Source organism: Brachypodium distachyon, chromosome 2, assembly GCF_000005505.3.
Source record: "Brachypodium distachyon strain Bd21 chromosome 2, Brachypodium_distachyon_v3.0, whole genome shotgun sequence".
Taxonomy (NCBI): domain Eukaryota; kingdom Viridiplantae; phylum Streptophyta; class Magnoliopsida; order Poales; family Poaceae; genus Brachypodium; species Brachypodium distachyon.
Window position 1 is genome coordinate 42,524,499 of NC_016132.3, and position 13,328 is coordinate 42,537,826.

The following is a 13,328-nucleotide window of genomic DNA, read 5'->3' on the forward strand; positions in this document are numbered from 1 at the left end:
TGGAGAAACTTTGCCATGTCTCTAAAACACAAGAGACAAGAGATATCAGTTGAACAACTGATACCGTCCCTTGATGTTGAAGAGAAAGCTCGGGCTAAGGACACCAATGAGAAGGCTGCTGATTTTCCGTCTAACGCCAATATGGTACAGAGGAACTTCCGCGGCAACGGAAAGAACAAGAGGAAGAAGTCCGCTATTGTTAACAACAACAAGCGTGCGCAGACTACTACCGTCAAGAAGAAGAAGAAAGTAAACAAAGGCGAGATGAATTGTTTCACCTGTGGAGAGCTCGGCAACTTTTCGAGAGACTGTCCTGATCGAGCAGATCGGAGAGGGAAAAAGGGGCAGAAGACTGTCAACATCGTGACGCTAGCAACACTGACACATACGGTATCTTACCTATTGTTCTTTCAGTGTTTCAATCTCCATGTTGGTGGATTGATACGGGTGCTAATGTTCATGTATGTTCTGACATCTCTTTGTTTACTTCTTACCAGCATGGAAGGGATTCAACCGTCTTAATGGGGAACGGGTCGCATGCAGCTGTTTGTGGTGTTGGTGCGGTCGATCTGAAGTTTACTTCAGGGAAGATCGTGCGGCTAAGGAACGTGATGCATGTCCCCTCCATGAACAAGAATCTTGTTAGCGATTCCCTTTTATGTAGAGATGGTTTTAAGATAGTTTTAGAGTCTAATAAAGTAGTTGTGTCCAAACATGAACAATTTATTGGTAAAGGCTATGAGTGCGGAGGCTTGTTCTGTTTTTCCGTTTCTGATTTTAGTGATATGTCAATGAACCATATGTGGCAGTGTTAATGGTGATGCAAGTGTTTGGCACTCTCGTTTATGTCACATTAATTTTGGTTTAATGTCTCGGCTATCCACTATGAGTTTAATTCCTACTTTCACCATCGCCAAAGGTTCAAGTGGCATAGTTGTGTGCAATCAAAGTAACCTCGAAAGCCCCACACGGCGGCCGAGGAGAGAAATCTGGCACCTCTAGAACTCATACATTCTGATCTTTGTGAGATGAATGGTGTGTTGACAAAAGGTGGAAAGAGATATTTCATGATGTTAATTGATGATGCTACTAGATTCTGCTATATTTATTTGTTGCGAACTAAAGATGAGGCTTTAGACTACTTTAAAATCTATAAGGCTGAAGTTGAAAATCAATTGGAGAGAAAGATCAAACGTTTTAGGTCGGATCATGGTGGCGAGTATTTCTCCAATGTATTTGATGAGTTTTGTGCGGAACAAGGTATTATTCATGAGAGGACGCCTCCCTATTCTCCCCAATCAAATGGGATCGTCGAGAGGAAAAACCACACGTTGACTAACTTGGTGAATTCCATGTTAGCCACTGCCGGTTTATCTAAGGCATGGTGGGGGGGGGGGGAGGCTCTACTGACTTTCATGTCATGTCCTGAATAAAGTTCCAAACAAAAATAAAGAGAAAACTCCCTGCGAGGAGTGGATTGGAAGAAAGTCATCACTTTTTTACTTGCGCACTTGGGGATGTTTGGCGAAGGTCAACGTTCCAATTCCCAAGAAACGCACGCTCGGACCGAAGACAGTGGATTGTATCTTTCTAGGCTATGCTCAGCGTAGCGTGGGCTATATATTCTTAGTAGTTAAATCCGAGGTACCTGATATGCATGTTGACACTATTATGGAATCTCGTGATGCAACATTTTTTGAGAATATTTTTCCTATGGATATCATTGCTAGAATTTCTTCTGAAATATTACTTGAGTCTAGCATACCCGAATCTAATACATCTGATAGTGAATCTGAACATCCTGAGGATGATTTTGAGAAGGATGAAAATGAAGCTCCTTCCAGGAGTAAGAGACGAATGATTGCAAAATCCTTCGGTGATGACTTCATTATACTCCCAAAACCATTGCATAGGCATATGCATCTCCGGATGCAGACGACTGGAAAGAAGCTGTCCAGAGTGAGATGGACTCCATTCTTTCTAATGGGACTTGGGAGCTATCTGAACAACCCCACGGTTGTAAGCCAGTAGGCTGCAAGTGGGTGTTTAAGAATAAGCTAAGGCCTGACGGTACTATTGAAAAGTATAAGGCACGGCTTGTGGAGAAAGGCTACACTCAGAAAGAAGACGAAGATTACTTTGACACCTATTCACCCGTTGGTAGACTTACTACCATTCAAGTACTACTATCCCTGGCTGCCTCCTATGGTCTTGTCGTTCATCAAATGGACGTAAAGACAGCTTTCCTTAACGGAGAGTTGGAAGAGGAAATTTACATGGATCGGCCAGATGGATTTGTGGTAAAGGGTGAAGAGAGAAAGGTGTGCAAATTACTAAAATCTTTGTATGGACTAAAACAAGCACCTAAGCAATGGCACGAGAAGTTTGACAGAACTTTAACTTCTGCAGGCTTTGTCATTAATGAGGCTGATAGATGTGTGTACTATCACCATGGTGAGGGCGAAGGTGTTATTTTGTGTTTGTACGTGGATGATATTCTGATTTTTGGTACAAACATAAAAGTGATAAATCAGGTCAAGTCGTTTCTATCAAATTGCTTTGATATGAAAGATCTGGGAGAGGCTGATGTTATTCTTAACATTAAGTTAGTTAAAGATGAGAGTGGAATTACTTTGTTGCAATCCCACTATGTTGAGAAAGTCTTGAGTCGCTTCGGTTTTACGGGCAGCAAATCTTCACCAACACCGTATGCCGGGTCGGGGCTTCTTATCTTTTTGTCACGCATGCGAGGTATTTTTTGAATCTGTTACGGACGCGTGCAGATTTTGTGGAGTCGGTTCAGGTTTCCTAAACCGAACCGACCTATACCTGCGTGACTATATATACAGCCGCTCCGTCCCTCCGATGGGTACGCAACACAACCGAGTTAGGATTTCGCATGTCTCTCGCTTTTGCGTCGTCGTCGTAATCTACTCCATCCCGAGCGCCGACGTGCACCAGCGATCGGGAGAGCAGGTCTCTGGAACCTTTCGTCTTTGCGATCCTGTACGGGAGAGGGTGAATAAGGTTTTTAGGAATGCTCCGCGTGACTGCTCGCTTCCCTACAACCACGGGTCGTCTACCTCCTCGAACCGGCGGGTGCGCGACGCGCCGCCGTCTTCTTCGTCAACTTCGTCAAGCGAACACAATAGCAACGGCTTCCTCTCCACCGCAACAGTACGTACATTGTGATTCGATCTGTTGTTTAGTTATGATTTGCGAGTTCATATTGCTGTTCGTTGGGCTGTTTAATACTTCTAGCATTTTTGAGATGCATCTGTTAGTTGGTACTGTCGTCATGATCTATATTCTGAAATTATTTATTGAATTATTATTCTCGAAATTGCTTAATTTTTCAACAGGTGCATCACATGTGCTTAACAATTTTTAGGTACCTCGTCAGTCTTGATCGTACATAGATCTAACAAATTTTAGAAGATACCTAAAGCACCGAGTAACACGAAAAATAAGTACATGACATCTGCCGCACATGATGATACTAAAAAATCACAGCACAAACATTCCAAAAGAAATCGTATGATCCAAAAGCAAGCAAGATCATAGTACAAGATTCAAAACGAAACCATCAAATCCCAAGGCCGGCAGCCGGAGCAGAAGATACGACGCTGAGAGCTCGAGCGGCCAGGAGGGCGGGCGACGGGCGCAGGCGGCGCCTTGCTTGACCGCCGCAACACACCTTGGTGTCCCTGCCGCGAGCCTCCTCGGCGTGGCCTGCGGGGCACTCACTCTCTTCAGCACTAGCACTAGCTTGCTTGCTGTTGGGAAGAAAAGCTATTTTCCTGCCGGGTGAGCGAGAGAGAGGGGAGAGGGACGCAGGGATTGGAGGTGGGAGAGAGAAGCATCTGCTAATTAGTACTAGTGTCAGGGGATTAATAAAAGGCAGCTGGGACGTGTGTGTGGACGGGACCATTGGGGTAGACAGAGGGGGAGCTATACCGAGAGGTTTGGCCATCAACCATGGCAATCTCTATCTCTCCATATATTGGTGTGTCAGCGACCATTTCCGACAGGCCAGGTACTCAACTCATATGTGACACATTCATAAAAGAAGTGTCAGAGGAGATGGTAGAGGTGGCATGCTCCTGGCACGTTCTCACTTATAATGTCGTTTCATGACATAATAAACGTCAGAGGTGACAAGCACACACAAGCACACCTCTGACGCTTCATACTTAAAACACGCCAACAAGGTGGACAGTGCCTTGTCCGACGCTCACACACGGCGAGGCGTCACAGTTGTTCTGCTACAGCGCTGATGCCATACTTTTAAGACTTGTCGGAGGTTTTGCTTTTTATTAAGTTTAACTAAGTAACCGATAGTACATATAGATGTATGATCAATAAAAAGCTTGTTTGGAAGAAGAGTCCCTAAGACACGACATTACTGATTCACCTCTTTTCTTTCGCAGGTTATCCACCATATACGGCCCATACTCTAAGATTGGAAATTTTGCAAGAGGTAGCTAGGGAAAATGGTGTGCATGCTAGCTTTTATATAGGTTGTTACAACACTGACCTACGCCGTGTATCGACAAGCACATTGTATCTTGTTCCTCGGCCTGCATCGTCACTGACCACCTTTTGCTCCTTCACAAAACTGTCGACAATAGGTGTTAGTATGCATTTCAATGTATATGTTCGATCTTGTATGCAATGCAATGATATGTGTTCCATCTTGTAGGCAATTCAATGAAATTTATATTGATGCAATGTTGCCATACGATTTAAAATTCTGCTAGTTGATATGCGTTCCATCTTGTATGCAATTCAATGAAATTTCTTACTTCAGTCCATTCAAACGAGGCATCAATTAATTTAAAAGAAAAAACGAGGGGTCAGTCGGTTGATCTGTAACCTCATGTCCTGTGAATTCCCTTTACAACCAAATCTCATCCGTCCACTTGTTGCAGCATCACATATCGTCCATCCCCTGGTTGCAGTATCAGATCTTGCATGCATCTTTTTTTCTTCCTACATTTGCAACATCAAAAACTTATCACAACATCAAATATCACGCATGCATAAAAGTCATCGCAGCATTGGTCTCAAAACCCATCGCAGCATAAAAATTCCCGTATGCAGCATGTGCAGTGAAACAAATATTCTCAGAACACACTCAGAATCACTGCAACAGTAATGTCTTGTGCACACTTGTAGCATTTAGAAACACCGTTGTTAAAAAACACCAACCTCTTTTTCTCCAACGCTGGTGGTTCCTGCGGCAGGATGCATCGCCGGCAAGCGTAGCAACGAAGGCCGGTAAAGAAGGGGGCGCAACAGCGACGACCGAAAGTGTTGAAACACGGCACCTAACGGCAGCTGCAGCTGCAGTGGTGCGCGCGATTGCAGAGGCGACAAGGCCACAATGAGTGATGCTGCGAGACAGACAAAGCACCACCGGATGAATCTGATGAATCGGTCCATCAGAGGAATTAGATCATTTACCTTTCTTATAAGACGTCTTAGTTTTGTCCTAAATCAAACGTATCAAAGTGCTCCATATTAACAACGGCGAGAATCATGATCACCACCAGAGGAAAGGAAGACCCTCGCATAGAAAACAAACAAACACTACAAGCTTTTCCACCTGTGCAAGTCCCGTAGTTTCAGAAAACTGGAAAAACTCTGCAATGTGACTGACGGGGACAATCGCAACACCAACACAGGCCAGGAATGTCTGAACGTGCTGCGCCCATGTCGAGTCCCTGCAAACCTCACAAACTAATCGCAACTGGCCCATCGTAACACCTGCTGCTTCTTGCACTTGCACTTGCACTTCACGCACGCCCCCAAAACGTCTTGTTGGCGCCCTTGTTTGGAGAGGAGGTGAGAAGAAAACTTGGCACCACACACTCTTATCCACAACGGGCGCGTCAGCGTGTGTCCAAACCTTCTCCACGCGTTCGTTTCTTCCCTCCCAACTCCCATCCTCTTCCCTCTCTCTGTATCTCTGTTCCTTGCTGCCCTTCAGCTCCAGGAGCCAAAGAGCGCAAGGCAGCTCAGACGAAGCAATGTCTTTGGCACCTTCCATCCCATCCATCAAGGTGAAGGTGGGACGCGTCGCGCCGCCGCCTCCCCACCGCGCGTGCAGGTCGTTCGCTGTGATCAGGAGCTCCAAGGCAGAGGGGCCCAGGAGACCCGCGGCGCCTCCCCTGTCGCCACCGCCGCCTATGCCTCCCAAGGCCCCGGCTCTGTCCACGCCTCCGAGTCTGTCCCAGCCACCGACCCCGGTGAAGCCCGCGGCGCCGTCGACGCCTCCTCCCGAGACGAAGCCGGCGGTGGCCCCGGTTGCTGCGGGGACGCCGCCGGTGGGAGGGCTTGTGACGTTCGAGTACCAGAGGAAGGTGGCCAAGGAACTACAGGACTACTTCAAGAAGAAGAAGCTGGAGGAGTCCAACCAGGGGCCATTCTTTGGGTGGCTGGCCAAGAATGAGATTGCCAATGGAAGGTATGATTTTCCGCCCCCCTGCAATATACACGCATCAAACTGTGAACCCGACAGTTCTTTAAAGTAGGTGCATGGTTTGTTAGACAGTTTTTCAAATTAGCAATAAGGTGATGAAATGAAGTAAAATGTTCACGAAGAAGGAACATGTATTGAGTACAAAATTGCAAATCAGTGGCAGAATGATCATGGTGTAAGCTTGCAACAAACAGCAATAAGGCACACTGACACACCCTTGAACAAAAAACAGACTTGTGATTGATTAGTTAACGAATTAGTTCTTTATCAAGTCTGCAAGTCATTAACAACGAGGTTATAGTAAAGTTACTGCACGAGAGGAGTTACCAAGGTTCAGCACAACATTTCTCCAAACAATAATATTCCTTTCCTCTTATGTACTTGTAATCCATACGGGCAACTAGTAACTACAGTGAGCATGCTAAGAATGCAGGATGATGTAGACTTATGGAGTTTAAGTTTTCAGCCCATAAATATTCCAGGATTGCTTGTTTCTGTATGGTGATTCTGGTTGTTAACAATCTCGCAGATGGGCAATGTTTGGGTTTGCGGTGGGGATGCTAACTGAGTACGCTACAGGCTCAGATTTCGTCGAGCAAATGAAGATCCTTCTCTCCAATTTTGGAATTGTGGATTTAGATTGATGTCTGATGTTTGGCGTTGTTGTTATGTATATGTCTGAAGTATAATCTATAATCTTTTATCCAACATATAGAAAAATCAATCTTGCAGATTGGTATATCCTTGGCTTCATTCGTGCTGTCCTGTCAGTTTTGATGAATGCAAAATCTACTTTCCAGCTTTCTTCTTTGTTTATGTACATGGATTTGCTCACAGAGAATAAATTGAATATTTGATTAGGATGTATATACATGGTAAAATCTTGTCTGAAATAAATGCACAATTACAAGGTTTCAATCACAATTTAGCTTTTCTGCTGAAGAACAACTCATGTAGTTTGAGTGACATGAGTTAGTCAGTCCACATACTTTAATAAGTTAGTCAGTCCATATACTTTAATAAAGATAAATCAATATTTCTTCCTACAATCACATTATTAAGTATATAATCAGGCTTACAAACTGCCACACTGGTGGCTCGGGCACCAAATGAGCTATATGAAATATTTATTCAATGTGGAACAAAACTATCTATTCAGAATGCATCACACCTTCTGTGAAGTGTCCTAACAGATCAACAGAAACTTACACCAAAATTGCTAAACCTAACCTACATGTGAGTCTTCACATAACAGCATACCATATCAATTGTGTCAATATGCATGTTAGACGCCAATATATGAATTAAAAACCAAGTATAATGCACAACTTGCAAGGTTGGTGATTTTTTTGAAAATCAAATGGGACAGGAGGAACGGAATATTAGTTGCCAGTAGCGAAGCAATGGAATGGTAAATGCATGGTACTGGATCTGTATACAGATTACCTGTATTTTAGCAATGATAACCTGGAATCCAAGGTATAAGTTAGGAACACCGTGTATGTAGTTCAGTACCAAAATATTCAAAGAGGTGGTATCACCTTACAAAAAAGCTACCAGTAATCCCCACAAGAACACTTTCCATCCTCAAAATGATGAAATCGGATGGAATCCCTTAAAATGATTTGCCGGCAAACAATCTGAGATATGTATCTAAAAGCTGTGTGACAATCTCCACAAACCCGAAGGTTCTTCATGATTCTTATGGGGACATCTGATGAGGAGCGAGTCAAAACAAAGGCAACTGCAAGCTTTTCACTATGATAGCTTAGCAATTCCTCTTTGTTCTCTTCTTCAAGATCATACAAGGCGAACTCCGTCATCGGAACATAACCTGCATTCTTTATCTTCTGAATCAAAAAATTCAGCTTTTCATATATTTCTTTGGTGTTCGGATGTGATCTGTCTCCAGCAATGAAGGTATGAACTCCATCACCAAGCGTTACCCAACTCTGACCAGCCTCCTTTTTCATTGCTGCTCCACCCATTGCAGCTCGTGCTTTGGCTGTATCTTCCCACCTTCCAGTTGCTGCATAAAAGTTAGATGCAAGAACATAGTTCACAGGATTTTGAGGTTCTAATTCCAAAAGCATCCTTGAAGCTTCTTTCCCCAGATCTATCCTGTCCCCGTCCTTTGATTGTCGACAGGCAACTAATACAGTCCTCCATATTAGAGTATTTGGTTTCATTGGCATTCTGTTTATGTACTCTTGTATCTTGAGGAGCTTACCAGCTCGACCAAGAAGGTCTATAACACAGGAATAATGCTCAATATGAGGTAGTATACCATGGTCCTCCATCATTTCAAAGTAATCTAGACCTCTATCTACCAATCCAGCATGACTACATGCAGATAGAACACTGACAAATGTGACATGATCTGGACAGGCTCCATTTCGCTGCATTTCTTCAAAGATCTCCAAAGCTTTCTCTCCAAGACCATGTCTCGCATAACCAGAAATCATAGAGTTCCATGAAAACTCATTTTTCTGACTCATGGAATTGAACACCTTTGAAGCATAATCTATCCTTCCACACTTGGAGTACATATCAAGAAGAGCACTCTCAACGACGACGTCTGATTCCAACTGTGACCTAATACCAAAAGCATGCATCTCCATTCCACGCTCCAATGCTGCCACAGAGGCACATGCATTCAGTACAATGGAGAAGGTGCAGCAATCCAGCATTTGGTTACTGTGCATCATAAGCCAAACACAGTCCATAGTCTCCTGCAGATGGCCGTTATAGATATACCCTGAAATCATGGAATTCCATGAGACAGCATCCCTTCTGCCAGACATACTAGAAAACAACTGCTCACAAGAGTCCATGTCTCCCGACTTAGCATAACATGACATCAGCGCATTATCTACTGCATTATCTTCTATAGCTCCATGCTTCAGCACCACAGCATGAACCTGCTTTCCCAATTCAAGAACAGATAACGGAGACAAAGCAGACAATAAGTTAACAAAGGTCACCTTATTCGGGGTTAAACCACTCCTCATCATATTGGAGAAAACTTCTACAGATTCAGCAGTAGGTGCGTGCGAACTGACCATGACACCCATGATAGAATTCCAGGAGACTATATCATGCTCAGCCATAGAGTTGAAAATCTCCCAGGACTCAGATCTAGCTCCGCAGTCTCCATACATTTTAACCAGTGCATTTGAAACAGAGGTATCTAAATCCAGTCCCCACTTTACAGCATCACAATGCACTTGCTGGCCTGCAGTCAAAAGTCTCAAACTTGCACATGAACTCAAGCCACTAATTGCTGCAAAGTTTGATGGACTTATGCAACCTTGTCTCATCATACAGTAATTCATCATTGCTCCTTCACAGAAACCATTCTGATCAAGAACTGAAATAATGGTGTTCCATGATACCCGATCCCTAGCACACAGCAACCTGAAAACTCTAGAGGCTTTATCAATGGCACCGCATTTGGCATACATATTAACCAGACCATTACTCAGAGCAATTTTCAAATCGATAAGTCCAGTCCTAAGAATATGTCCATGGACTTCCCTCCCTCTCATCAACCCATCTTCTGGTATAGAAAACTCAGCTACCGCACTGAGCAATACAACAAATGTGTCTGTATTGACAACAAAGGAATCCCTGGTACCCATGAAAATCCCCACTGCTTCTTCACTGCAGTGCTGCTTGACCAAGCCAACTATCAAACCATTCAAGGTAACTGCATTTCTCTCTTTCAAATTGATAAAAATGTCCTTAGCTTCATCAAGCATGCCATGTCTCGCAAATGCACTAACTAGAGCACTCCCCACATAGAGGTCACTTGAGCTGCCAGATTTGAGCACCCTCGCGAACACTTGATCAAGCACTCCTGAACTGCATGAGGATAGAGATGTTGCAGTGATCAAGCTCCCAAAAGTATGCTCATTTGGCCTCAACTCAATTGCAGAGTCATCATGCAGCATTGCCATGAACAAGGTAAATGTCGAAACCACATATCCTTTCTTAGCATACACAGACATCAAGGCGTTCCATGTGATGAGATCCCTGACTGGTGTGGTATCAAATACCTGCTGCGCCTGCAGCGGCAGACCAACTGAGCAATTACCATACATCGAGATCAGAGCATTGCAAACCGTCGTATTGGATGCATAAATAGTCTTCGAGACCAACCCATGCACCTGCACCGCGAAGGCCAATAGGTCTGGACCGGCATCCTGGCATGCACGGAGCACGCTCCCGAATGTAAATGGTGTGGGCCTGCTGAACTCGGAACCCTCCCACAACATTGCCTTGAACACCCGGAAGGCCTCGTCTGTGATCCCAGAAAGCACGTATCCCGATACCAGGCAGGTCCAGGAAACGGCATTCCGTTCCAGCATACCGTCGAACACCTGCCGCGCGGCGGCCAGACGCGAGCCCTTGGCGTACAAGTTGACGAGATGGTTGGAGAGGAAGAGGTCATGGGTGAGCCCTCGCTTTACGAGCTCGAGGTGGAGTCTCTCCGGGGCGGCTTCTTCGCCGCGGCGAGGGAGGAGGAGGCCGGCGTGAGGGTGCACCGGCGGCGGCGAGCGAGAAGGCGGGGTTTGCGGAGGCGGGAGGCGGTGGGCGAGGAGGTCCCGAAGTGGCACGGGAGGTGGCAGGCGGCGAGGTGGCGGCGGCGAAGCGGAGGATGAGGTGGAGGAGGACCGGAGTGCCAAGTGAGGCAATGGCGGGAGCTTGCGGTGCATGGGCCTCGGCGGTCCGAGAAGAGAATGTCAAACGGGAAGCAAAAGCGTATTTAGGGAAGGCGTCAACGTTACTACCCGGATTTGAATTTGATGCTGCTCTGATAACGTCAGCTGATTTCGAGACTTCGCTTCCCTCTATTTTGGCGGTTCATTGCAGCAAAAACTTTTTACGCTCCACAACCACAATGTTTGCCTTTTTACCCTGGGTTCAAATTATTCAGCATTTCCAACAAGCCGTTAATGTCAAACGGCTGGCTGTGCAGCCTCTACTACTCCGTATTTAGACTTTAGGGCAGGGGCTGACAATCATCGGGCAAGATCATTACCAGTAATTCCTTGGTGTAGTAGTATTATTTCTTCTTGATAATCTCCGCCGGACTTGTATGACCCGGTCATTCAAGACAATAAGCACACTGATTGATCACTGAACTGGAAAATATTAATGTCTGGTCTTTTTCCGACGTGCAGGACGGTGTAGCTGAGGTAGTAGAATTTTTCCTACATGTACAGTGTTTTTGCATATGGCCAACACCGGCCATGGGATGCGAAACAATGGACCTTGTCCACGTACAAAAGCAAACGCGCATAGTCTGCACGCTGCGAGGCTGCGAGCCAGTGTCCACGTACGCTCCCGCCAACTTTGACATGCGCGTGCTCGAGCTCCCGCCCCTCCGCCCGCGGGGACCACATGGAGGTCGACCTGCCGGCTTACGTGGGCCCGTCTCATTAAACGGGAGTTCGCCTCGCTGCATGCACCGCGTGTATAAATACATGAACCGCGACGACGGGCGACGGCACCACCGCTGCGACGACGATCTACTTACTACGCCTCGAGTGAGTAATCCAGCCCTTGGAATCTTGGATCATGATGAGCTCGCTGATGGCGCGGCTGGCTGATCATCTGCTGGCCTACCTGTTCCCCGCGGCGCTGCTTCTGCTGCTGCTGCGGCCCAGCTGCCAAAAAAGCCACGTAACCCCCTCCGGCGCCCCGGCCGAGCGCGCTCCGGCGAGCAATTGGAGATTATTCGACGGTGAGTTACAAATTAGTTTTAAGTTACAGGCTAATTAATTAATACCCTGCTTATTTCCTGCGCTTCGCCTAATAAATGACTCATCACAATGTGTTTCATTTGTTTTTGTTTTTTGAACGAGGCAAAAGATTGACGTGTTTCATTTGTTGGTTCACAGCCAAGGCGATTGATCAAGGGGTCGCGTACGTGCTGATGCTCGCAGCACTCTTCGTCACGTACGTGTTGCACTGATCGAGTTGCACAGAACATATCCAACACCGGTGTAATATGGCTATATATATTCGCAATTAGGCAGAACAAAGAGAGACTTAAGTTGTTGAGTACTACCGTTGTTCCCGTATATCTATGTGCATATCAGAGCAAGAATAATAATGATCTATAGGCTGACTATAAGAATTTAAATATAATATTTGTGCTTAGTTGGAGGGGAGAGAAGAGGAAGCAGGCTGATATCTAGCTGCAGCACAAGCTCCTAGGTTGTTTGTGAAACTAAAATGTGGACCATGTTCTAATATAATACTACATCTTAATAACTCACTGCTGTACATGCTAGCTACTCTCTCTGTTTCATAATTCTTGTCTTAAATTTGCTCAAAAATGGGTGTATCTATCTCTAAAAAGTGTCTAAATACATATAATATTTTGACAAAAATTGTGGAACGGAGTAAGTATTAGACTGGCCGTCGAGGCTTGTAGCCGGCTGTTGATTACAACTTATTATTCTTGCGGTTAATTAATTACCTGCTTCACGGCCGAATTCATTAATTTGGTATGTTTCTCTTCGCCTTCGATCTGCTGCCATCATACAACCACGTGAGAAGTTTATCGGCCATCCGCTGAGTACACGATGTTCACATTAACTGGTGTTACAAAAGACAAAGTCTCTCAGTGAGTCAAACAATTGATCCTTTGTCCAAAAGACAAGCAACCTTCCCCTCTTAGGCTCAGCATGAGCAAGTCTATGGAGATAAAGACAGTGAATTTGGAATCCATTCTACCCCTCCACATTCCCCAGCCTACTCAGTCACAGCAACTTTGAAGCCTACCAAATCATCTGATGAAAGATACAAGCCGCCTCAGTTGCGCTATGACAAA

At 45.3% G+C, this 13,328-nt stretch overlaps 2 protein-coding genes and 2 long non-coding RNA genes across 5 annotated transcripts; 2 read left to right on the plus strand and 2 right to left on the minus strand.

Moving 5' to 3' along the window:
• Nucleotides 1-4,331: 4,331 nt before the first annotated feature.
• LOC106866271 lies at nucleotides 4,332-5,745 on the minus strand. 2 transcript variants are annotated; one of them, XR_002963582.1, is made up of 3 exons: nucleotides 5,467-5,745; nucleotides 5,212-5,396; nucleotides 4,332-4,992 (listed from the first exon to the last, which is right to left on the minus strand). It is a non-coding gene; the product is annotated as an uncharacterized LOC106866271 (long non-coding RNA). The 2 variants fall into 2 exon arrangements; XR_001406455.2 differs by having other exon boundaries at nucleotides 4,332-4,618; nucleotides 4,877-4,992; nucleotides 5,212-5,745.
• A 140-nt stretch (nucleotides 5,746-5,885) lies between these two features.
• LOC100831243 (light-harvesting complex-like protein OHP2, chloroplastic) lies at nucleotides 5,886-7,288 on the plus strand. The gene is made up of 2 exons (XM_003569240.4): nucleotides 5,886-6,469; nucleotides 7,014-7,288. The coding sequence occupies exons 1-2, from the start codon at nucleotides 6,033-6,035 to the stop codon at nucleotides 7,126-7,128; spliced, it is 552 nt and encodes a 183-aa protein (XP_003569288.1). The 5' UTR covers nucleotides 5,886-6,032; the 3' UTR covers nucleotides 7,129-7,288.
• On the minus strand, nucleotides 7,142-11,310 carry LOC100831546 (putative pentatricopeptide repeat-containing protein At5g09950). The gene is made up of 2 exons (XM_003569241.4): nucleotides 8,026-11,310; nucleotides 7,142-7,951 (listed from the first exon to the last, which is right to left on the minus strand). Exon 1 carries the CDS (start codon nucleotides 11,200-11,202, stop codon nucleotides 8,038-8,040), a length of 3,165 nt encoding a protein of 1,054 aa, XP_003569289.1. The 5' UTR covers nucleotides 11,203-11,310; the 3' UTR covers nucleotides 7,142-7,951; nucleotides 8,026-8,037.
• Nucleotides 11,311-12,003: 693 nt separating this feature from the next.
• Nucleotides 12,004-12,635, plus strand: LOC112271071. Its single transcript, XR_002963869.1, has 2 exons — nucleotides 12,004-12,233; nucleotides 12,391-12,635. It is a non-coding gene; the product is annotated as an uncharacterized LOC112271071 (long non-coding RNA).
• Nucleotides 12,636-13,328: the final 693 nt, after the last annotated feature.

Bases quoted from the DNA above. Each gene is read 5' to 3' on its own strand.
- LOC100831546 (XM_003569241.4), bottom strand. From the start codon at position 11,202: ATGCACCGCAAGCTCCCGCCATTGCCTCACTTGGCACTCCGGTCCTCC.
- LOC100831243 (XM_003569240.4), top strand. From the start codon at position 6,033: ATGTCTTTGGCACCTTCCATCCCATCCATCAAGGTGAAGGTGGGACGC. The intron at 6,470-7,013 runs GTATGATTTTCC...ACAATCTCGCAG, and splicing joins AATGAGATTGCCAATGGAAG to ATGGGCAATGTTTGGGTTTG.